A 26471-nucleotide genomic window follows, 5' to 3' on the forward strand; every position below is an offset into this window, starting at 1 on the left:
AATCGCCAGCCCATGCTTCTCTGACGCGTTATATCCACGGCAGAACCTAAAATAGGGATAAAAATCAAAATTGAATTTTATTTCCTTCATTACATTCTACTGTGTTTTTGAATGACACAATTTTTTTATTCAATTATTAGTATATATAGGCTTATTATTTGTCAATCATGTTTTAGACTCTCTCCTACCCTATTTCTCCAATTACAAATTAATATTTTTCAAGATTGTGTAATATTTGAACACTCCTAAGAATGCAAATAAAATAATCAAAAACCAGAATGTCAGTATTGAGCGATTTGTTCGCATCACAACTGAAATATAACGTGGAAAATTGAAATTAAAAGCAGAGAAAATTTTAAATGCTTCATAAGTGTACAAACTTGTATCTATTGCACATATTAAGTTTATCAGCGAGTCAACTTGCAAAAAGAACATTTTTGTGATATTTACACTAAACACATCACAAAAGTTTACAGTTATAACAATATTAAAATAATAGATTGGTTTAAAATTCATTTAAAATTACAACTACAGTCGAGAAAATTACACAATGATAGATATGGAAACGCCGTCATATATACCATATATTAATAATATATTTAAAAAATTAACAATTTTTAAATATTGTCTTTTTTATGTACAATTTTAGTAAATTTTGTATAATAATTGCCGCACCTATTTATTTTATATTTATTAAGCTAGTTAATATATATGTAATAGACTACATAGTCCTCAAGAATCGTAATACTATAAACAATATAACTTCTTTAATTTAGTGTGGCATTTATTATTAATTGATATCCCATTCATAGATGTGCATAAGAAAAAGTGCAAAAGTGAATAAAAACCGATAGATTTTAAGAAAAACAGGCAACCAAGCAGGTTTTAAGTAAATTGGAGTTTGTCTCAATCGCAAGGGGTAAAACTTTTCTGACTGAATTTTCCAAGAATTGAAGTCTCCTTTGAGCCACACTGTCGGATTCTGAAAAATTCCCTCGGCTCAAAGTGATGTCACGTTTTCGCCGCTTTTGTTTTCTCTTCCCCGAGATCAGTGTAGATGCACTTAAAAGTGCTGACAAATAAAACAAGCGCACAGCCAAAGTGGCAGAACTCAAGTTGAGGGACAAGAAAGGTGGACGCAACAACGAGGAAAATACCAGGCAGTGTCAAAGCATGAGAACGCCGTTGCACTCTCATATAAGAAGCTGAGAGAGCGTTTTGTCGCATGCACCGGTGTGACGATCTACTCAAACCCCCGCCGGTGCAATTCTCACTGGGCAAGTGATTGATGCATGCGAAAACAATAAAATTAAAACTGTATGTATCGCGTTGCACGAAAGCCCATGCACTTTTCCCATCACCCAGCTTATTAGCCTTTCGCGCTCCCTGCGGCTCGTGCTCATGAGTATCAATTTGCAGTTACAACACAATTTTAGAGTTTCCACTGCGTGCGAAGACAATGAATCTATGATTTCTTAACCTTTTGGAGACTGTTTTGGTTGCAGTTTCTTTAAAGATATTAGCAATTCCAGTTTGGAATTTGGTATTGTAATGCTAAGATTTAGATGGACTTATTTGTTGATTAAAAAATGGGTAAATATGAAAACAATATACCTATAGTTAAACAGAAACTGTTAAGAGCATGCTTTGCGAGCACTTTCAATGTGAGAATCCGAGCGGTGTTTGGGGGTCGAGTGCAGGCTGAGTAGCTGCTTTGATCCTTTCCGTCAGGCGTGAATTAATTTTACGGGACGGAAGTCTAGCATTTCATTAAAAGATGCCGATGCGGGGGCAGCGACACGAGCTGGTCCAATGAGGCCCATGAGCCTATTGGGTGTTATTGGCACACACGAGTTCCCGCGAGCTATTCGCTATCAGGGGGTAACTCAACTTGAAAGAGATGAACCGATCAAGGAAAAATTCAACAATTTTAAATTTCACATAAAAGCAATAACACAAGTACTCTCCATAATTATATACTAAAGATAAGATTTTAACCCAAATTTTCAAACAACAGCTTTAAATATCAAGACTATTGTTTGCATAATTATTATAAACAAAAAGTATTAGATCATCGTTGAAATATTTTCAACTTGTGAGAATAAACATCAAATAAAAATAAAATAATAACTTTTAACTGATTAAGATTAATTATTGAACTGGCCCTGGGAGAACATAATTTGCATTCGAAAGGTGGTTAATGAGGCTTAAAAGAAGAAATGAAACAGCAGATTGGTCGGGTTGAAGCTGATTCTTTCCGCCATTAGCTTTAAGAAACATTTTTACGAATTTCTGCGATAGTCTGGATATTTTAATTACTATGGTTGAAACTTTTATTAAACTTTTTTATTATTGGACGCTTTTCCTTATCCAACATTATGCGATGAGGTTTGATTGTTCCATAAAATGAGCAGCAAATTTATTTATTTTAGGCAGAAATGGTAAGAAAATAGGATCATTCACAAATTAAGCCTAGTTTCCGATTGAAATACCATAATTAGTTTTTTTTATTCGTACAAATTGATTGTTGGGGGTAAATTTTTATATAAAAATGTGAAAAATCCAGCAGCTAAAGTTTACACTTATCAATCAAATTTTCTTGCTGTCAATCAAAACTGCTTCTTTCTCATATTCTCACGAATTTAGACCATAAAATTTCAACCGAGCTGCATATAATATTTGCGGAACCACCGCACGCTTCGGTTGCCTCACTCTCTGCTAATTTTAGCTTTCGCAGAGGCGAGACTAACGTGTCCATTTACAAACGAGAACAAAACTTCCGCAGCTGGGCCGCGGCGAATGAATTGCGTGTGGCTCACAGGTAAAGTAAACTGTAGGTACATGTGCACATAGCACAGCGCCAAAACAATTATCTCTCGGAAGCAGCGTGGCTCTGGCCGCAGAGCACAAGCTACATTTTCATTGAATAGTCATTCGTCAACAGCGCGCCATTGTCGCCGTTGCTTCATTGATTCCATTTTTCGCGCTCAAAAGAGCGGACCGAGACGAGAGTGGTGTGCGCGACACAGCTCTGCAAAGACAGACACACAATAAATATAATGCAGCCGCTGTCGAGATAAAGCAGATAGATAGATTGACGGACGGCCAGGTGCACGTTCGGCAATTAGCGCTAATTTTATTTATACACTTCTCGGAGGCGCTGTTTTCAAAATCACGGTCCGTGGTGCACTCGGCGCATCGCATTGTGCGGCTGCTTTTTTGCCATCGTGTTAATTTGGCAAAAGTAGGCGCGCGAGAGAATGAGCGAGAAGTGACGGCGCGCAATTCGAGAGGAAAGAAGCACGGTAGCACTTTGGAAATTACATCACTCGCTCCGCAGTTGGCCATTCAGCAGCGTACGTGCGCCAACTTTGCCCATCGCTCATTTTGTCAGCACAATCTGCGTCGGAAATGCAATTATTATGGCCGGCCAACTTTTTCCACTGCCAAGCCTGATTCGATTCTCGCCGCTGACAAAAATCAATTAATATGAGGCGAGACGAGCCGAAACTTCACATTTTTTGCTTTTGCACCAATTTTTTCGACTCGATTTTCCGTGTCAGGCTAAAAAAACGAACGGTGCTTGCGCTTTTTGCTGCGTACCAAGTGAAGGGAATCAGCAGCTCCTGCCTGGACATTATTCGGCACAATGGGGAATTCCAGTTCTTTTCGGTTTTACATGAAAAGGATTATCCTGCGGATGCAGCGTTTCTCATTGTTTCACCTGCACAGTCGTGACTTTTGCAAATCTCAACTTTTTTCGCCACAGCACCTCGTGTCTACTACTTCATTCGACACCGTGTAAACGATCAAATTGTCAATTGCTCTTCTATTGCAGTGTTCCAAAATGTTTAGAGCCAAATAAAATATTGTAAATTGGATTATCTTGTTTGAAAAATGGAGGGTGAATCATTAATACTTAGGAATTAATGCTGTTTGCGTCTGGTTATAAACTTGAAACACGATTTTTTAGATATTGTTTCATTAATTGCATTCGAAAATGGAGCGAATTGCAACGGAAAGGTAAAGCTGTTACATTATTATGTTATGAATTTTCTTTCATTCATCATTTCCTTTAGTTTGAAGTTTGCCTTGTAATATAGTGCACTCATGCTCTAGAAAGCATTATTAATAGTAATTGGTAAAATCAGCCATTAAATATAAGATAAATTTAAAATATTTGTTGAGTTGGAGAGAAAAATCTTTTTGTTCTGGATTAAAATTATTCAACTCCTTACCATAAGAAAAGAGAGATCTTGATCAACATAAAGAGTTAAAAACTAAATGTGAAAACGACACGTTCAATGGATTGTGAATTTTGACCATGAAAACGTTGAAGGAAATTTTACAGATAATAATTTTTTGCTCTTGACGACAAATTATTATTTTTATATCTCACACTTCTTTAAATGAGCATACGCCAGAGGACTGTGTCAAACCGTGGTGGTGAAATCTCTGCATATGCTTTTGTAAGGAATAAAAAACGTGTCGTCATAAATTGCCCAGTGGAAGACGCGACTCGCCGTTCAAATTGACATTTATGGCCAATCCTTACAACTCTATCAAGTACGCACACACTCGGCTCGTCACACTAAATAATAGTAATTCAGCCCGTTCACCTTTCGCATTTTACGACTGCGCTTCCACTAAATTACTGCTGCCAATCTTAATTCAATAATCCGAGCGAGCGAGGCAGCAGAGGGAATATCAGGCGAAGCAGAAAGAATTAAAGAAAACGAGCTGCAGCATACACAATCGCGCGCGACGAGAAGGCCTTGATTAAAATTCACGCCGCAAATAATTTGTAAGGCCACGCGGGGGAGTGTGCAGTGATCCACGCAGAACACGTACATTTCATTCCACAGCGCGCGATTGCCTCCGCCTGTGCAGTATGCAGACACGGGCATGTCCGTACATTTAAAAAGGAGAGCAGCTTGATGAAGATGATGATGGAATAAATTATACATAAAACCCGTCCGACCGCAAATGAAATCGGCGGGCGGGTGGGTTTTGCCTCCTCGAGCTGTCGTCGTCGACGGCACGAAATTGTGAACAACGAGAGCAGCGAAAAGTGCGAGCAAAGGTGCATTTGTGCGCGCATTTACGTGTGCTTCGAGTAGTGGGAGGTGCGCCAAAGGGGTTTCCACCTGCATGAAGGACGTTGACAGCAAAAGAGTGCACGCAGACTCGCGCTTTTCGTTCTGATTTTCCTTGACTCATTCACTCAAGAAGATGCGCAGCGAGTGCAAAAAATCGCCAACAGTAGCGCCGCTAGAGCTCGCAGCCAGCTGCAATCATGAAAAGCTTCTTTCGGGGCTTGATAACTTTTGCAAACAAGTGGTCAATGCTTCAAGTTTGAGAGGCAATTACCAGGAAAAAATCTCTGATGCTTAGTTGGTAGTCATCAATTCAATCTTAAGTTCGCCAAAAGAAAGAAATTAGCAGCGTGATTGATTGGCCGGCCGATTGTGTTTATCCTACATCGTTAAATTACGAATCAGGAAAATTTAAATAAAAAATGTTTATTCTGTGTGTTTCAGAACGGGCAGCTTGAAGTGGAAAATTCGTTTGCTAAGATAATCACACAGAAGAGATTTTCTGTTAATTACCTCATTTTCGAAAAACCTTCGCTCTTGATCGCAATTTATAAATAAAATATAGATTTGATATTAGGCCAGGATTTTATTTTGTAATTTAAAATCACCAAAAATATAGTGCGAATCTATTGCAGTTTTGCTTTAATTTAAAATTTATTTACGTGCAACGTGCAATCAAGTTACAAAATATCGTTTCATTTTTCATACCACAACAAAAATATGTTCGCAATTGATGCCACGGAATAAGAATTAATATGGTACACCTTTCAGACTTTTCATTATTTCCTCTTCGGTTATAACCATTGGTTTAATTCCTGCTGGCAGGACATAGGTTTCATGCACGTAAATCAAGTCCTGATCGGTCCTGCTGATGAGCCTAAATTTTTGTTCTTTCATCAACACCAGTAGCTCCTTGGCGCGAATTGGGCTTAGCAGGAAAAACTCGACACATAGAATCTGCAAAATAAAATATTAAGAAGATCATCGCTATCCCTGCACACCATCTGTCGAGTCATACATTGATTTTAACATCCAGGAAATTTATCGTTTTGAGGATGTCCAACTCGAACGATTCGACGTCCAGACTAAAGAGATCTACTTCCGTTCTATCCATCGCGCGCATTAGAGTGTTGAATGGAATGCATAATGCATCCACGTGTACACCCTCACTGACGAATCCCCGTTTCGGACTCACTCTTCCACCATAATTGTTGTCATAAAAGGTAGTCTTTACAACAAGGAAAGTATAATTTCTTGCCATTGATAATTTTTGAACGAACCATGACAGAAGTATAGGTGAGGCTCATGCAAGCCGGTGCAATCCACGCTTTCCTGCTCTTGATCAACATTTTTGCGATCGATCACGGCGCACCTTCAACCAGCAGCCCTGTCCATCCGAATGCTCTTTCGAGTAATATAGTGTTTGACATAGCTTCTCCCTCGTGAGCTCCACACTCGACGAAAAAGCCGCCATTCTGTATAAATACACCAGTTGTCGTAATCATGGTATGAATTTTATGACACCCAAGTCTTGCCTTCTTGTTAGCCAGACTAAGAATCAGAGTCGATGTGTTAAACCAGGATTGATCAACCTTTTCAGGCGCGTCCAAAACATACGGCTTTGTAAAATCAGGTTTTATAAGAAGGTTTCGAGTGAATTCGACCAACCGCTCGTCATTGGGGGGCAGCCCTACTACGTCTGATTCTGCAAAAGTCAAAAAGTGTTGAAAAACAAAATTCAGCAATTTATATATAAAGCTACTTACTCTTTATGCTTTTTACCACTTTGGCTGTGCTTGTAGAACTCTGTTCGTGCGCTTTTATCGAACCCAAGTCAAGAGTGTTTTGTTCAGATAAGTTAAAATCTTTTGGACATATTGTCTGGTTTGCTATGAGCCACATATTACAGCAAATAACTACCACGAGAGCAAATATTTGCAAAAAATGTAGTATATTACACCTTTTCATTCTGACGGTAGAGGAAAGAGTTTGAAGAACGTGAAGTACTGAAGGCGTTTTGGTGTGTGGAGATATCTAATCATAATAAATTACTTCTGTGCGCATACGTGGTGTCATTTAAATGGTCATTTTAACACAAGACAAGTGAGCAAGGCTTTTTTAATGGCAGTATTCCCCTCTTCTTTACCGTGCAACTCAAATAATTTTTTCCTTGAAACGTTGCACGCACATTCAAGTAGAAACTGTGTGAAGTGGACTACTTAGAGTGTCCAACATAACAATGCTCCATAATTGAAGAAAGTGTAGGTTTTTTCATTCCAATTACTTTAAATATAGAACATGAGGTATAATTCATTTGTGTTAATTTGTTCATTTTGTCTGGAGGTGGCAATGTTTGGGGCAGAGTGGCCCTGCTGAATCACAATAAAGTTCATTATGAAACTTATCACAAAAAAGTCAAGTTTTTCATGTCCTAAAATGTTATCTTCGTCTCTCTCAAAAATTAGGTCACCGAGCTCAAACTTTACTTTTGTTCAGTCAACTTCCTTTGGAACAATCATCAGGTGATCAAACCTGATTAGCGTAAATGTAACAACTACAATTTTTCGAAATTCTCAAAATAATAAATGATTATGTAACTTTTTTAATATTATCTGCCAGTTTTAAAATTTCCATCTACACCGCATTTCAGAATGGTTGTTGGGCCAATCGATACCTGATTTCTCAATAGAAATCTAAATGATTTATGACGAATTTATGAACGACCTTGGCAATCTTGGTAGTACATCTTCTGGATAGAGAGGACCGTCAACAAATTACTGTGAAGATTTTATGGGAGCGTTATGTCAAAATTTAAGGCCGGATAATACACCAAAATGTTCATCATTTGTGCAGGACAAAACTAAACTGGCTGCAATGGACAGAACACATTGGCACAAGGCCGAAATTCCATGCACTACTCAAAAACCGAAAGTGTTCATTGAAAGCATCTCCACATTTCAGTAAAATTATAAGCGATAGATTATAGCCACTTTCCATGCATCATGTCTATGCTTCAAATCTCTTCTAATTTACATTTTTTGTTCAACGCATCGATCAACGAGTCTCCAAAGCAAGCGCAGACAGGAGCTTTACAGTAGCGCCTTGGCCCGCAGAGAAGCGAAAATATTTTTTCCATTCATCGCTGCTGCCACGGTGTGCGATTATTGTTATTAAGTGTCAAATTTGACGCTCTCCTCTGGTAATGAGATTTTTATAGATGGAGTATTGTGTTTCCGCATTACTGGAGATGCGCCATGACGAATATTTGCAATAGCGTACACTCGAGAACTCAAGAGTGCGAACGTACGTGCACAAAGCCTCTCGCACAGGTGAGAACGAGCCACGGTTGTGTACATCTGCCGAAAAATCAGGCGTGTCATCCGCATTCGGTCGAATAATGGCAATAATGCAATGAATCGCAGTCCAACCAGAACTGTGTACAGCCGACAGCGTGTACACCCGGCGCGAAACCACTTATTCCGGGAGCAAGGGACACAGTAATTGACATCTTCGCTCGCACAGCGGAGATGAAACAAAAAGAGCTGTGACCTCCACCAAAGCTTTTTAAGTGAAAAGGATTGCATTGTATAACTTGATAGCTATCCCTAGAAGCTGCAAATTGATCATGATTTTTTATATAAAATAGGTTTCTTTGGCCTTCCCAAAATTTTATAAAAATTTTAGTGTGAAAATTAAGTCAAAATTATTTTTATTTTTCAAATAAATTTTTGACAGTGATGTTTGCTTTGCAACTAATCTGGATTTAAAAAAATTTAAATTTTGTTTCCTTCTTTGATTTGAACAGCCTAGTAAAATTAATTGATGAACCAAAGATTGTCCCGCTTGAACGATTTAAGATGCTTTTAGGACGAAAAACGTCCGATTTTTCATGCAGAGTAAAAGTTTGAATTCGAGAAACGTCAAATTAAAATGCATGCGTCCTCTCAGCACACTAATTTGATGTTAAATCGTAACTAAATTACAGTTGACAAGGCATCAAGATAAGCGACCAGTCGGCTCAGCATGTACATGCAGCTCACGTATGCATTATTTAGCATGCCGTGTACACATGTCATAATTATAATGAGGGAGAGGATGCGTACACCAAGATAAATAAGTCGTAAATAAAACGCACTCCAATGCAAAGGAGCCGCCGCACGTATATAAAATATATATGAACATAAAAATGATCGCCGCCGCTCGTTGCTAAACGCGGTCTGCCGTGTGAAACTATTCATTCGATTCAATTTGCTGATGACTGCGGTGTAATGTTTCAATTAAAGTCCAAGTCGTATAATGCATGGTACACGTTACATACAGGCGAATTGCACTCTGACGGTTGCTGATTTATATAAAATATTTTTTCTCTATGGATGCTCATACAGTGCTTAACTGGATGTTGAGATATTTCTGCTTCAACCTCATAAGAAAATTTAATTGAAATTTATCATTTATTTCACTGCACCTTGTTGTTATTAAAATATATTAAATTATGTCACTGCAAAATTCATGATGCGTGTTCAAGAATAGTTCATAGACCACATTCATTGTGCAAAAAATTTCAATTTATTAAAATAGAAAAGAAATCTTTAGTTTGAACTTCAAGCACATACTAAAATTAGTATAATATAGCCATAAGAAGTTCCTTTTTTCCGATTAATTTAGTGCCTGTGAATTTGCATATTTTACTATACACCGCGAACTTTAAAAAAATTATCAGCATGAGAAAAAATACACACAGGAAGGTTAGAAGCTAGATTTGGTGAAAAACGTGTTTTGTTTCGCAGATTGCGGAGATTGGCGCCGTTAAAAATCAGTGTGTCAACTAAATCTCGGGTTCCAAGAGTCACAAATAATACGAAAACTGCACACCGCTCGACTCGACTTCACGTTTCACGATGTACTGAAGTAGTTTCAGGGTGATGAACATTAAATTCCGTTGCACAGTGAGGTGCAAACATAAAAAAGTGTACAATTTAGGGCTTAGAAAAGGGGGTTGAAGACTTGACACCCTTATAGACTGCTTCGGCTATCTAGGGGAGGTTGAAAATAGTCTAGCGGTGTGCGGTTTTTAAAAATCTGACGACTGGTAACTGAGATTTGGGTGTAAACATTTTTTGAAAACCCGCAGAAAGTACCACTTTTATGGTTTTTAATAAAAAAAAAAAAAAATAAAGCTAAACGCCACTTCAGAAATTTACTATTTTACCTAATTTTTTGTGCTCTACAAGATAAAAATATCAAAACTTCACAATTTTAGAAATTGGCTAATTTTTCTACCATATTTGCATGGAAAAAATCAATGGATTGTATCTATCAATGATATTTTAATTTTAACTGTTCCATTTTGAAGGGTTGGTACTTCTCGGGAATCCTCAGAAGAAATAATTTGCTACGTTGATTTTCAATCCAAAAATTTTCCCAGGGTTACTAATGGTTTAAGTGCAGGGTTTCCGTCCGTGAAAATTATCGGATTTTTTCCTACAGAGAACAGTGATTCCGGTACATCGAGCTCAAATATTCAAACGGTTAAAGCGAAGCACCATGCAATTTTCGAAAAATAAAACGAATCTCATTTTACAACCCAGATTTCCTGTCTGCCTGTGCTGAATATCGCGAGTGAGTGTGTGTTGAACACAAAACACACCCAAGAATTACTGCTTATCCCACAGCATCGCATGTGTTAAGTGAATTACGCTCTGCATTGCACACACATACACACACTCGCGTATAGTTCACGACGTTTATATGGTTCTGTGTATGTACGCGGTGATTACGAGAAGACGGAGCGAGAAATAAAGGGAGCGCTGGAACACACATTGGAAATAATAAGAGATTGTAGTACAAAGTTGTCAAGCAGTGCCTGCGCGCGCGAAATAATGAGGGCCTTTTGATGCAAGCTCATGAAAGGGGTGTGTATTTTTTTCTTTGCCTCCCTGCTCCAGCAGCGCGGCCTATACAAGCATTATGCCGTGAAAGGCCGCCGATTATTTTCATACCTGACCGGTTGCGCCAAATAAAAAAGTGCATTCGCCGATTTTTTCTTCCTTTTTCGCCGCGAATCCATTTTTTCTGCTCTCTTTTCAGCGCCGAGACGTGACATCAAGAGAGTGTGTGTGTGCATGAGGCTGCGATAACTTGTTTTTCTGTCTCCGCGCGAGCGACGGACGATGCGCGCCGATAGCGTGAGAGCGAAAAATTCCGCCTGCTACTCGTCCAACTTTTCCCTTCCTAGGCTATTTACTTGCATGCACACACTCACACACAACGCCCGGCCGAGTGAGTGTACTTATTATTATTAGAAGCTGTGTGTGTGTGCGTCTCATTATTCATGCTAGCAGCGAAAAAAGGACAGGCCGGCCGTTTCGCGTTTTATTCTTACGAGGCCGGAGCAGAATGCGCGGTGCTTGGCTGCTGCATCACGCAGCCCGTCGCTGAAAAATTGCGTTATTGTGAAAGTGTATGCGGAGTGCATCGTAAAAATAAAATGTGTGTGCTCCGCGCATTTTTATTCACCCATCTTTCTGCCACATTCGGCGCGTCTTTTTTCCTGGAAAACCAGTTGCCACGAGTGATGGAATCTACCGAGTCATTAAGAAATTTTTCTCGTAAATTGCTTCATTAGTCGGGCGAATGTCTCCATTGCTCATTGCAGGTGTTCTCTTATTAAATGTGACATATGGCTGTTACATTTCATACTTAACTGTGGCAGTGACACTACCGGGTCCTTTCTGAAAATGCTATACTCCTTTAATGATAATAATAGAAAAAGCGATAAATTTTCGTCTAGTAATAAATCTTTTTTTAAATTTAAGTCAATGAAAATTTTTTCATTTATTTTGTTGTATATAATAAACCACAATTGAAAAGAGAATAAAATTTTTGGTCTGAAAAAAAATAGCCAAGATATTTTTGTTTGGAAAATTCCCATAGACTGGCAATATTTAAAACTTTTTAATCCAAATAAATAATAAAAAACATTATTAAATTCAGCTTGAAACAATTAGATTCCTTGATGGAATTTAAAACTATTATTTTGATCTAATCAAGTCATATAATAATATACAAATTGAGAACAACTCCCGCTTTAATATAAAAAACCTTATGCCGTCTAAAAACCCTTCAGCAATATGTATTTGGTACACCATCTAAGGATATTTAGCCAAATGCTATTTTTCTTTCCATTTTTTTACATTAAGTGAAGTTCGATTTTATGGATATTATATAACGATTCGTTTTAATTTCTATTATAAATATTTTTTGCCTATGGTTTATGGATCAATCAGTATGTTTTCAAATATCCAATAGAAGTCTAAAGCAGTCAAAATCTTTCCATTTTTTTTTTATCAAAATTCGCGCGTAAAATTTGTGGTATTTATTAAGCAGAAAAAACTGGATATAAATTCTACTATAATAATAATTAATTGTACAAATGCTGAACCCTGCGGACTAAATATTTTTGCTGTTTTGACTTGAAGAAAACTGACACGCAGTTATCTTTAAAATTATCTCAACCGTTTATGCCAATTTTGCGGAGCAATTTTCGCACGTCACAAACAGTTTATTTCGCCGGCAGTAGCGTTGCAACGTGTGCAGCAAAATGACGTCTCAATTATGCCTTTTAAATAATTTACTGCTCTTTGAGTTAATTACGAGGCTAATTTGTCCGACCAGCGCTGCACCTTAATGAGAAAACGCTGGTTCGCATACACACAGAATATAATGTGTGTATTTTTTGCCTTGTGTGTGTATGTGTGTGTAATATGTGCATTGCGAACGTGTCACGCAGAAGAGAGAGGAAAAGAATAATACGCGACGGGCGGCTGAATTTTTACAAATGCGAGCTGCGTTTTTCGCTAGCAGCACGCGGCGCACATACGAAATCATATTTCATTCTCGTCTGCTTCTTCTTTCATGAAATATATATACACACACGCGCGGTGAAATAAATGGTGCACGCCGCGTGATGCGGAGAGCGCGGCCCGTTATGCAATTCATTATTACTCGGCTGCAATTACGTGCCCGTCGGCTATGATAATGGAAATATGATGTGCGGCGGAAAATTTCCGAGCGCGCAGCACACTTGATGGTCGCGAAACTTCCCGGCTCAGTAATTAAGGCGGGACGAGAAAGAGGATAGACGTGAGCTGCTGACTTGGTTTACAATGTGGAGCAACCACAAGGCCGACAATCCCATATTTTCAGCTTGTAATCAGTATTTATTTTATCCGACACGTTGCGTGTGACGCCCTATTGCAATACGTGCAAACTGTAGGAAATATAAAGTAAACGAAAACGTCATCTTAAAATTTTCAGAATATTTAAGGGAAACTTTACCAAATGCACGAATTAAAAAATATTTAAAAAAAAACTTGCTGTCCATATTTTCCCATCTACTCTTAAAATATTAACAACGGAATCGAAGAGGTATTTTTATTAAATTTTGAGAGTGATTTGAACCCTATTTTAATCATACACGAACCTTTAGGCTTTTTAAACTTGTGACATCAACCACCAAAACAAACGAGACATGTGTGTTTTTCCAGAGAATGATTTCAAAATGATAAAGATGGAAAATGGAAATGAAAACTTTCTAAAAATTTTTTGAACCAAAATGACCAAAATGAGGACAGTTCTGACAGTTTTTAACGGGTCTAACCTACTTTCATATGAGAAACCCCGTTTAGACTGAAGAATTATAGTAAATATATTGGACTAAAAAATTCCGCTAAAAACGAAACCATATATGAGAAAAATTTCCTTGCGTGAAAATAACAAATATTTGCCTTATTCTTTTTTTTTGCCACTTTAGATTTTTAGACTATTTTTGCCGACGCTTTTAGTTGGTTTTGACAATTTTAGACGGTTTTAAGTATAGGTAAACAGCTTTAAATTAGAATCCAGTTAGTTATGAGCCTTATTTAACCACATTTTTATTACAGCGTATTTTTTAACATTAGTGCATCTCAGATATATAAACTCCAAACATTACAGAATAATGTAATTCATTACATTTGCCATGTAGAACGCGGACAACGTCTTTCAATTTTGTATAGTAAATAATATCAAATTCTTGATATTACTGATCGTAGGAAATACCACTAAACTTACTATAGTTCAGACACACAAAGTACTGTACAAAAACTGCCCATCACACCTGTATCCATTTGATATTTATTACCATGCGAGATGTTAATTTATTAGGTAAAACACACAAGATGAATCTTCTGTTAGCTCCTTTTGTGAGCGTCGAAGTGCAGAGAATTGTTTTCAAGTTCAGTGCTACCGCTTGTGGAATGATTTGCAGACGAATGATAATAATCTTTATTTGTCTTTTGGCATGTACATAATTCAACATAATACGTGTTTAAATGAGAACATCAGTGCATTTGAAGAGAAAAGCAAAGAAAAATCCTTCAAGATGTATCAAACACTTTGTCTCACCCTTCTTAAACTTTTCATTTGTTGTGTTTTATATTGTTTTTGTCTGGAGGTGGTAATTTATGGGGCAGAGTGACCCTGCTGAACCACAATAAATTTCATTTTGAACCTCAAATCGCAAGATGGTCCCGCTTAGAAAAACTGTCGATCGTCTAAAATTCGCAGCCCTACTTATATAGAGATGCATTATAATGTGGCTTTGATCGTTCTGCAAGCAACATCATAAAATAAAGTGATTGAAAGCCTATTTATTTGTAAGTGCACATTTGGTTGATTTTATTTTTTATTTTCAGCCATTTTGCTATTGCTGAAATTTGTTTCCCACGCTGGGCCAAAAGATCGTTTTGCTAACTATGTTAGCTCTTGTTTTATTTTTGATCATTTTCGTCTGCCTATTCCGGTAAGAAATAATAGAAAACTGCGTGCCAGCCGGCTGGAGTGCGTGAGACTTTTCGACACACGAAACCGCGCAAAAAAGCAAAAACGTCCATGGGAAGCAAAAATCGAAGCGGAATAGCATTTTGCAAAATTCATAGGCCATCAGCAGCCGGCTCGTCGTGATTCGCCGCGCGAGTTGCTTGAAAGGAGGACTACTATAGCTTCTTTTGCTTTTCCTTTTGCAAAGCGCGTCAGAATACATAAAAATCGAGCTGGCCGGTCGGCCGACCCTCCCCCCGCGCGCCCCTTAAGAGAACGCGCGCGGCTGTGGGAGAATCCGATTCTCTGCTCCTTTAATAAATGATCCATCGCGAATGAGAGTTGGTGCAAAAAGAGCAAAAATCGCGCTAGTTGCGTCTCTCCCGCTCTGAATGCATTCTGCGAGTAGGCAGGCGTCTTTCGCCAAAGCCTTCTTGCACCTGGCTGCTCTTCGTGCGAGCGGCAAAAAATTTATTCAGTGTCAATGCGCTCCAGCGGGATCGGATTCCGCGCGTGCAGCACCTTTAGTCAGCGAGTGCGCGAAATATTTTTAATAAATAATCGGCGTCGATTGAGCGGGCAAATTAAGGGATGAATGCCGGCCTGGTGAGCCACGTGAAGCGGATTTTCTCACACCGCCGGCTGTGTGTGTCCGCTTTCCGCTTTTTGCGATTTCGAACCTGCTGACACTGGTTTATATCGCGAAACACCATCGGCGACGAGTGCTTTATCCAATTTCTCTCGGAATTCTTTTTTGCAATCGTCTCTGGCAGGTTTCGCTGAAAATGAGAATGTCTACATTTGCTATAAACACCTGACAAATTGCCACGCACTGGATTTACTTGACATTTTTTTCTGTAAATAATTTACTGTTACAAATAGCTATTTTAAGATGTAGGCACAGATTAATTATTTCATTTAAATGACACAGGCAGAAAAATTTTTGAATGAGGAAGATCTCTCTGAATAAAAAATGACTGCAATGTAATATCATCTAAATTTCCTTGTATCAGTATATGGTTTTTATATTTTCATAACAGATTTTAGAGCATTTATTTCGGTCAGACCAAGCTATAGTTTTGCTGGTTTGTACCCTTTAGCAGAGCAGAAGGCATTGCTCAACTTTATTTATCTTCTTCGCTTTGGTTTGAACATTTTTAAGAAACAATTGAAGCATTCGTTATGTTTATTCATTTTCTTGGGTTCCCTTTGGCTTTGACAAGATCATATGTAAACTTATATAGCTGTAGTGTGAAGTGTCTCCCTTTTTTCTTTGCTCTTTTGATTTTTTAAGATTATTACAAATTTCTTTCAATTGAATTTAAAAATAAACATCAGAAAACTTTTTAAGTAATGTTTAGCTGTTAAATGAGCATTAGCTGATATTTTCAATTAAAGCAGGAGATTAGAGATTAATAAAATTCAGTAAAAAAGCTGTAAAACGCGTAACCAGTTTTAGTTCAGTGAGATACCAGGTAATTTGTGCTCCAATTTAAATCGCAAAATCTTCTTACAAAAGGTCCAGCAGCTTACTCAAAATTTGTCTTGACTGCTAGTTTTATAGGAAGTATTAATGCGAGATATTTAAAATCATTTAAGGAAAATAATGGCAAGAGTACCGACATTATTCGAAATGAGAAATTTATCACGACACAATCTCTTTTCAATACTGTATCGAGAGAAATTATAAATTTGAACAAAACAGCCTATAAAATAAAGTTATATTATGAAAATAAAAAAATTAAAATTTTCAGTATGGTTAAGTAAAAGATTAAAAAATTACACAAAAAAATGTGTTATAAATAATTGTTTGTAATTAAAAAGTGTTTAAAATGAAGTTTTGATTAATATTATAATGCCACAAAATTTTTTATAGCCCATCAAAATATTATTTTAACGGAGATTTTGCGGTACATAACTACGTTCCAGTAGCGACAAAAATTAAATTCTCGATTTGTTGATTAAAGTATGAAATGAGAGATTTACCATAAATCACTCGTTAATTTGCACCTCGGGTGCCGATGAAAGGGATCGTTTTTGCTGGTGTCCAAATACGTAATCGACATCGCACCGCGCTCGCGCGCGCGCGCGGCAGCACTCGGACATAAAGCAAAGATGATCAGATTGGCGCAGAACAAAGCAGCACTCAATTACCAATTGGCGCCGGCACCGCCGCCGCTCTCGGGCACATTGTTCCTCAAATTGAAACGGGCTGAGAGAGCAGAAGTAGTGAAACAATAACTCGCCAGGCAAATTGATCCTCGGCGCGCTTCAAAGTGTCAATTTAAATCGCTCCTCCGCCTTCGCCATAATTCAATCGGCGCGCGCGTAAATTGTGCATTCAGCGGCTACAAAGCAGCAACCGGTGCTTATTTGCGGTTCTCTCTATTATGCATCAACACACGTGTGGGATATATCTGCAAGCAGCCTGCTGCTTCGCTTTCATCTCTCTCTCTCTCTGCCATTTATTTATATTTATTTATTTTGCCTGCTGCGGGAATAATGCACCCGCGCCGCAATTACATATCGTTATTTATCGCGATAATCTGCTTTTAGCACGAAAACGTCGACGCCGAGATAAACGAGCGTCGCGGGCCAGGAAATTGAGACGCGGTAGCCAAAGTGCACAGCTGTTTGTCTGCGTGTGTGTGCCGTGCAAAAATATAACACGGCCGAGCGCAGCCAAACAACAGATTTTTCATTTGCCTGCCGGCGATGGCGGCCGGACCGAGCAGCGTTTCTTGCGCGCCACAGAGAGTGCCTGAAGCCTGAATGTCGTGTGCGCGCCGAACGAGTAAATTTTATATTATTTTCTTCTGCTGGCATCACACTAGATTCCAGTGCAGTAAACAGGCAAAAACGCCGATGAAAAACGATCGTTTGTCCCGTTTATTGCGATAGCACGGCCAGGGTAATGGAATATCTGTTGCACACGCTGCGGCGATTAATTTTGCTGTTTGGACGCTAGACAAATTTTGTCGCTGATATATCTCGGATATTTCCAGCTTATATTTTCATAGCAGTTATCATGAAGAGAGTTTTGAGATTGAGTTACGCAAACAACAATTTGATGCGGTCTGCTAAAGTACATTTGAAAGAACGTAATAGTACTTTTTAATTAAGGCGATCAGGGAATTTAACGAGAAAAAGATAAATTTACAAAAAAAATGAATCACATAATATCTAATCAGGCACAGTTCAAACCCCTCCTGAACTAAACGATTGACGCCATTTTTATTATTAAAAATAACTGTTAGGCTTGGTTGGCAGAATACCATACTGTTTGTTTGAAAAATTATTACAGATTTGTAGCAAGTTACCCAAACAATTATTACCACAAAATGGCGTCAACCGTTCATTTTCGCAGGAACTTTAATAATTAAGTATGCTCATTTTAGCTTCGGAAAATCCAAAACAGTTTGGTTTTGAGATACATAACATGGAAATCAGACAAACCATAATATATTTTTTTGACATATTTCATGTTTTTGTTACGGTAGAAAAATCTGATTAAATCATCGGTTGAAATCTTTTTCTTTGCAATTTCTTTATCTGTAACGCAACATGCAGGACGTCGTTCTACTCTAAATTTACTGTTTGTTTATTTTTTAAATGTTTAATAAGAACAAAAAAACTCAGTTTCACCGATATATTGCTAATTTTCTTTGAATTTACCTCTAATTTTCCCTAATTATTGTAGTCTAATATTGGTCAAATTTAATTTGATCCGCTTAGTTAATTAGCGGTAATCAGTACAGCGGTGATATTTTGATTTTTTGGACCATTCCAAACAATAAAGGTTGCAATCTTAATAATTTGATGATATATAAATGTAGCAGTTATTATATCTCATCAAACCACATATCCAAACAGACTAATTCTTTATTTGTAACCACTCATTGAAACACTGTATACTCATAAAAATTTAATTTATAACAAAATATAGTCTACAAAATTAAGTTAAAATATTAAATATTACTAAAATTTCAAAAGTAACATAATTATTAAAAAAGTAAATACAAAGACAAAATATAAATAAAAACTTATGTTTTGTAATTAATTTTAATAATTACAAGATTTTTTCTTTTAACTTTAATTTACAGAAACAATTTAATTTATATATTAATAATTTAATTATATTTTTTATTTCAAATGAAGAACTCAAATTATTCAGAATATTCTTTATTTCATCCGCAGTCTGACAAAAAGCGTCAGTTTTATAATTATTCTAAAAAAGTGTTATAGATATATATTTTTATAAAGTCATGACAATATGCGTGCAAATCCCATTAAAAATAATTGTAGGAAACAAGAAAGGCACAAGAGCCGACTAGACAGGCGTGCAGCAGGTCATGTCAACTAGGCTGGCAGCGCACATAAGTCAAGCAAAGAGAAATTGCGATTGTAAGTACACACACACAATACCGCGCATTATTTACAAAACTATTAAAATTCCCAAGCAAGAGGAGGAAAATAAATTACGGCCGATACGTTTCTGCATATGAGTGTGTGTGTGTGAGTGAGTGTGTTTCGCACTCGTCGTCGCGCGCGGGACACACAACTCTATATTGCATTACAATGGCCATAAATTAGAAATAACAAGTGAAAAGCGGACAGTTAAATCGTCTATAAATAAGTGCGCGCGCGGCCGGCCAACTTCCTTCTCGATAATAAATATAAATATATTGGCCGGCCGCGTGTGGATAACATCTCTGGAAGGGATCGCCAGCATCTCGGCCGGGTCAAGTGGCGCGCGAGAACACGACACCCTTCGACTTACACACTCTGCACCTCCGTCCGTCCCGTCAGCCGGCCGGCCGGCCGGCCGGCCGGTTGGTTGTCCGTCCCGACGCCGCCGCGCACCTAATAGGCAGGCGTACATGAAATTGTGTGCATGTACAGGGCTCTTCGCGCGCCGGGCATGCAATTAGATTGATGCCGACGCAAACAGCTAATTGGTTGTAAAGAGTGAGCGATTGCTGCTTTAGTGCAGCAGCACGACAACACACTCACACACACACACACATCGGTGAGTGACGGAGAGGAATAATGCATCTAGGAGAGGTGTTGCTCGCGATTGTTATGCCAGCTTCAGGTAATTACGTGCGCCTGTCCCGGCATAGTGGCAGAGTTTCGCGCGATTTATTGCAACTAGAGACGGGAAACTTACTTGGGAATCGTGAACTAGTTTGTTGCTCGGCTGTGGACCGACAAAACCGAAGGTTGAGTGTAAACAATAAAGCCGATCATCGGATTGATGGCACAGACTTATCCGCCGCACCAACTTCAGGAAGCAAAAAGCTGGATTTAGGGCTGGGAAATTTTAGACTACTTTTCTGAGCTTTAGAAACTCTGAATTGGCAAGAATAATGCAATTTGAAGTTGTTAAGCTCACACATAAATTCTTTGGTACCCATCAAACACGACAAAATCCATCCAAACGGATTTTTAATTAAAATCTTTTTATTCAAACCACCTGTTTTTCTTTAAAAATCATTTAAAACAATAAGAAGATTAATTGAAAATTAATGTCTTCGAACGCAAATAAAAATTTATCGACGCCTCTATCTCAAGTGAACTTGACATAAAAGCTATATCCAAAAAAAAAACTTGTCGGCATAACGTCATTTTTCCTTTCCATAGTTAAAAATAGAAACAAGCTTACTTTAAGCATGTTGATATAAATATATCACAGCCGTGTATAAATGCATTATATTTTTATTTGTTGTGGCAACGCTTGATTGCTAGAACGTGTCGCTGCAACACAGTTTTAACCATTTTTTTGCAAGATGACGTATTTGATGTCATGCAGAATCTAATCAGATTTTAATCCGTAACTTTTCTTTGACGTGCAAATTCTTAACAAACTCACGTCACAAGACTCGCGTTACTAATTATTTGCATCGGTTTTTACCCATCATTCTTAAACCTTTTCAGTAATTTTAATTTACGCAACCTAAAACAAGACAAAAAGGTGCTGTATTTCAATCAGTTAACAAAATTACTGCAATTATGCTTTCAGTAGAATTAAAAGAGAGTGCAGAACTTTTATTGCACAATCAATACGAGTTAAAGTTTCCCTCGAAGTGTCTTTGTTGTACAAAACAATCGTTTTAATCATAAACTGTTTAATTTTTATTCAATTATCAGCAAAAATTCAAGGACTTCTTTGTAATGAAACGATAGTTTCTCAAACTCTTCAGTTTACTCCAATTATGATTTTTTTACATGGAATATAAAAAAATTAAAAAAGAAATACACTTTGGATGAACTTAATCATTTAATTCTATCGAACGTTCCGCTGAACGTCTTGGTTTAAATAACAGAAACAACGTTTATTTTAAAATTATTGATTTTTTTATGTTATCAAGAATAATCTAAAACAAGAACGGCTCTCAAATGAAAAACAGTAATATCTTAAGCATAAATCCTTTCGAACCTTTCTCACTGGGTCAAGTGTGAAAAAAGTGTTGTCAAAGCACGCCTTGTTGACAAGTTGAAATGCCATTCAATTAGGACGAATGTCTTCATCAGCCTGCAATACTAACGTCGATTGAAGAGGCAGCGAAGCTTTTAATTTCGCGAGGAGGCGGACGAAAAAGCGCTAAACGAGTGAATAACGAACGACGGTGCACTCTAAACTATAGACGCGCTAATTGTTATGGGAAAAGTATTTCACGCCCGAGCACCACGCTCTTCGAGTAAATTATCTTCATCCTTCACACACACGCGAGTAATAATAGTGTGTGTAAATAAAAAGAGGCATCGTCTCCCATTCTACGGTGTATTATAAATGCATTTTATGGCGCTGCAACGGCAGCGCTCTCGCTCTTCGTCTTGTTTACTTTAATTCTCGTTATATACACCTTACCTTAATGCTAACTAAGTAGAAAATAAACTAAACGTCTTTCATATCGAATCAGTTCAGCTCCTGTTATTTACAAGCCGTCACTCCCCGGCCTCCTTTTTATAAATACACACACATACACGTATTCATTATCCCCTGAATGGTCTGCTGCAATAATATAATATATAACACCGACGCCACGCATAAATAATAATAATGAACTGAACGGTCATTCTCGCTGGCTATCTCACAATCGCCGCTTTTGCTCTTAATCACTCCGCCGGCGCTCACCACGCCGTGCAAAATCGAACGTGCATATACGGTTCACACGTTTTATTCAAGAAAATAACGATCATGCCTAGGGTTGAGAACTTCAGACTGAGCCTTCTGGTAATTTCCCTAAGGATTACATTTATATTCTGACTTTTAACAGTCTCAATTGCTTAAAAATTGTCAAAGAGAGAATAATTAAAAAATGAGCAGCTTTTATGCAGAGGATTTTTGATTCTGCATAATAACTCTCTTTTTTGCCTACCGCATTGTTTAAAGTAATGAAAAAGTAAACGCTATCTTAACCGGGAAAAACAGCGAATTATAGAGTAATTTGGACGAGCGGTTTTGTGTTTTCATTTTCACAAACAATTAACAAACACGCTGTTTGCTTCCCGAAAACCATTAAAATCAAATTAAGCATTAATCAGACCCAAATATAAATTTAAAAGAATAACAAAAATTATAAATAGTTCAGGGAAAGTGTAATTTTTAATTGTCCTGCATTTAATACAGTAGTATACAAATAAAAAAAATATTGTGAGAATTGTAGGCAACAAATTGGTTTTGAAGCAACAAAAAAACCGTTTCAAATTCCCAACCCTTAGGAAACGAATCAGAATTAAGTATTAAGTAACGCGGTGGAAAATTTTCTGACAAACCTTCCTTAAATCGCTCATATTGAGAAGCTTGCGTTTCGAGTCACGTGATGAATGCCGGAGATCAATGAAAATCTTGCATGCGATTTTCTCTCGGATGCGAAGAAAATCGATTATGAACATTCCCATTCAATGCGTGCTAAAAGTGTTTAACTTTTTCATCACCCGCTGAAATCAATTCCCCAGATTGTTTGCAGTTTCGGTTATTGTTGATCGACAAGATAGAGTCGGGTCCGGCTGCTAAACAGGATACAATTTTTCGCTTTTTAGCCAAAAACCATTTCACACAAGACTCAACAAAGCGTCTCACGCACCCGATATTATTTCCTTAAGGAGCACGTGGGAGGTCTTTTATTTCCTTAAACGGTGTGTTGCTCTTTTTATAGCAAATTAAAAAGCTGACAACAAAACAGTGACTGTCACACGTCAAATCGAGCGATTGAAAAAAGAGCAGGAGCCAAGCGCCGGCTGTGGCCGCAACGCCATAAAATAATGACTCGCTGATTCTTCGTCAATGGAGCATTCATGGCATCAACAATACTCGATCGCATCAATATGTGGGTCCAAACACTTTTTTCTTCAATGGGGACTATAAGGAAATGTTTCACATAGTGATTCGTTATGGGTGAATTTTCGTGCATTGAAAATGCTCCACACCTTGACATATACCTGAAAATAAATCTTGATAATTTCATTTAACGGAATTAAAATCGACTTATTTGTTCAAAACACAACTTCAATAACCGTCGATTTAGGATCCTAGAAATCTGACATTTTTATCGTGCCCCATAATAATTTGAGATTGTATAATTATTTGATGGTCACAAATTTGTTTGAGATAATTCGAATAACGGCATGACTTTTCACGAAATTCTTTCTTTCAAGTCAAATATGTTTCCCAGTTGTTAAGAATATTTTACTTATAGGGAAAAATAAAAAAAACCCGTGAAAAGAAATTTAAATATTTTTTGCTACAAGGAATTGAAACTGGTAAATAGGCCCAATAAAGCTCGCTCTATTTTAACGACCTCTAGAAATTGTTGTATGAGTCTGAAAACCCAATTAATGCGATTGTAAAAAGCCGAGTTTTACATATTTATCAAAAATCAACTCGCAGCGCAGAAAACATTTATTTTGTGGACGTGCGTATACTGAAACAAATGCTAACTTCCGATAAATTACGTACGTGCGTGCGCAATAAAATTCAAATGAGTTTTGCGTGATTGCTTTTGTTGGCGAAGGCTGAATTTAATGTGAAATTTTAATGAAATTCGGCATGCGGCCGCATTTTCCCTCGTAATAAATCCTCTTACTTAAATCTCGTTTTACGAATTTTATGAGATCCATCTTGTGCGTGGCACTTAGCCGCGAGATAAAACAGGAATAATAATTACTTCTTTCCACACAAGAGTAGCCGGACTCAAAAATCAATCTAAATTTCATTTGCGGCTGAATTGATTCACAAACTCTTCGGGTCGGTGCGCTCGCGAGAAAGATCCTCGCCGCGAGATTATTTTAATTGATTGGCGTGACCTTAACTTTTCCTTCATGTCAGAGGTCGTCTGTTTGCTTCTCATTTTGAATACGTACGTACATGGGCACGGCTGGCTATATCTCTATCTATTGCGGCGACTCGCATCTCAATCTGACTGCGAGGAGGAAGAGCGAGCGGAGAAGCACATTAGGCGCGCGTTAACAGCCAATAAGCATGCTAAGGGCGCGCACTCCGCCGACCTGGACGCCGCGAGGCCCATTTCTCTCTTCGGTACACGACGTGTCCTGACGAACGACCAGGCGCCACGGCCACGACGACGCGCTCCTCTTTTAATATTTATAAATGCAGCGTTCATCACGGTGCCAGTTTGGGTTGAGGGTAGTGAAACGGGCAATTTTTAAGCCAATTTAACCATCGTTTCAAGAGAAAAAAACCAGAGAGCTCTTTTGTTGCATCTTCACAAAGTGAAATTTTTAAAATTTAATTCGTACAAAAGATTTTAGGTATCAAAAGCATCCTAAATAAGTCCTTAAAATTAAATGGAATTATGAATTCAAAAAATTAGGATTCCATTTTTTTGGCTTTATAACGTTTTATGCGAGCTGTTAAATTCATACTTCAACTCTTCTGAACGGCACCGTCTTCTAAAATTAGTATAGCGATAGCGATTGGTATAGCGAACGGCAATTAAAGAACTGTGAGTTGGCGAAAACGACAGGAAATTGCATTTCGCACCTATTTAAAAAAAAGTGTGGTGAATTCAATCGGAAAAATGCACAACTATTTCTGGGAAAACTTTAAAATTGACATTGTAGTAGGAAATGATTGCTAATTTTGAAAACTTATAAGAATATTAGTGTTTTAAAATCGCACTTTGTAATGCACCCACGCTATTTTAGCAAGTATGAAATACATTTCATAATAAATTAATAAATAAACTGTTAGAAATTATCAAGTTACAAATTAATATAGAGTAGCCTTCTAAATTTCACTATTTATTCCGAAAATTTATTTTATACTTGCTGAAATAGCATAGGCACATTACAACTTAAAGTGCCCATTTTAGCAACAAAATATAGGATTGATCCCAGATCGCAAAGAATTCCAGCATAATCCAAAAGATTAATTGAAAAGGATTATTACACATTCAATTTTTGGAAGAGGACAAAGATTGTTATAAGCAGCCTAGAGCACCGTATGGTATTTGAAGACCCCGCACAAAACATTCCACGTGACCGCCCCCGTTCCGGCAACAAACTCGCCACCTAACTCACACTCAGCATATTCAAAAAACCTTTTTCGCTCTAAAGTGTTTGGATGTGCCATTGCGAGGGTAAGTACTCGCGTGGGAAAGCCGGTGACCAACAAAACCGCAGGGCGTCAAGCGTCTGATTAGCCAGATTAACTGAGTTCACACATCCAAATTCGGAGAGGGAATGCGAGCGAGGCACGTTCCATATCTAAATTAAAAGAGGAACCTGTTGCCCGGTGCGCCCCCTAACATTTAACATTGGCTTTATGGCACCCCCTGGTATAGTGCCAAAATATTTATTAAGAAAACACTCACCAATTCCATAATATTTGGCACAAAATAAAAAATCTCAATAAGCTAATGGCAAAACTCATTAAAAAGATTTTTTAAACGAGGCAAATTAAAGTACAAAAACAAAGCTAGGATATTTCGCCAACCACGTCTCGAAAATCTCCAGCGGTGGTTCACTGCCCTTGATTATCCAAACTATCTCGACTAAAGGCACCTCATTATGGCGACACAAATTTTAATAAAAGCCGGCTGTCAAAGAGCAAAGACACACGACGGTGCACAAACGTTTAGCGAGAAGCAGGCAACACGGGTCGCCTGGGACCAGCTGAAAAATGACTCGCGTTTCCCGTTTAATAGACATACACGCAGCCCGATATAGCCCGTCTCCGCCGCAGTTGGTGTGTAACCGTTTCCCTGGGACAAAAAGCGACGGAAAAAAATAGGAAGAAGAAGAAGAAGAAGTAGGAAACCGTATCACTGGCGGCTCGGACGCGGCGTGCGTGTAAATGAGAGGATGGAACCGCCCGCGTGGAAATGGAAATGGAAAATGCTTTGTTTGCCTATGATTTACCGGCGCCTCCGCATTAATTTGCCTAACGCACGCACACGTGCCGCGAGAACAAATATCAGATTCGGAGAAGGCTGAGGAAATGGGCACACGCAGCTGAAATATGTTTTTAATTCCGGTTGGGGTGCCAAGCAA

At 38.0% G+C, this 26471-nt stretch overlaps 2 protein-coding genes across 2 annotated transcripts in view; both read right to left on the reverse strand.

The window, feature by feature from the left end:
- Positions 1-26471, reverse strand: part of LOC135940836 (zinc finger protein 574-like) — a 135203-nt gene that overhangs the window by 105240 nt on the left and 3492 nt on the right. The window lies entirely within an intron of this gene.
- LOC135938395 (uncharacterized) lies at positions 5717-7388 on the reverse strand. Its single transcript, XM_065482015.1, has 4 exons — positions 6863-7388; positions 6462-6801; positions 6115-6388; positions 5717-6053 (listed from the first exon to the last, which is right to left on the reverse strand). The coding sequence occupies exons 1-4, from the start codon at positions 7062-7064 to the stop codon at positions 5847-5849; spliced, it is 1023 nt and encodes a 340-aa protein (XP_065338087.1). The 5' UTR covers positions 7065-7388; the 3' UTR covers positions 5717-5846.

Source organism: Cloeon dipterum, chromosome 3 (genome assembly GCF_949628265.1).
Source record: "Cloeon dipterum chromosome 3, ieCloDipt1.1, whole genome shotgun sequence".
Taxonomy (NCBI): domain Eukaryota; kingdom Metazoa; phylum Arthropoda; class Insecta; order Ephemeroptera; family Baetidae; genus Cloeon; species Cloeon dipterum.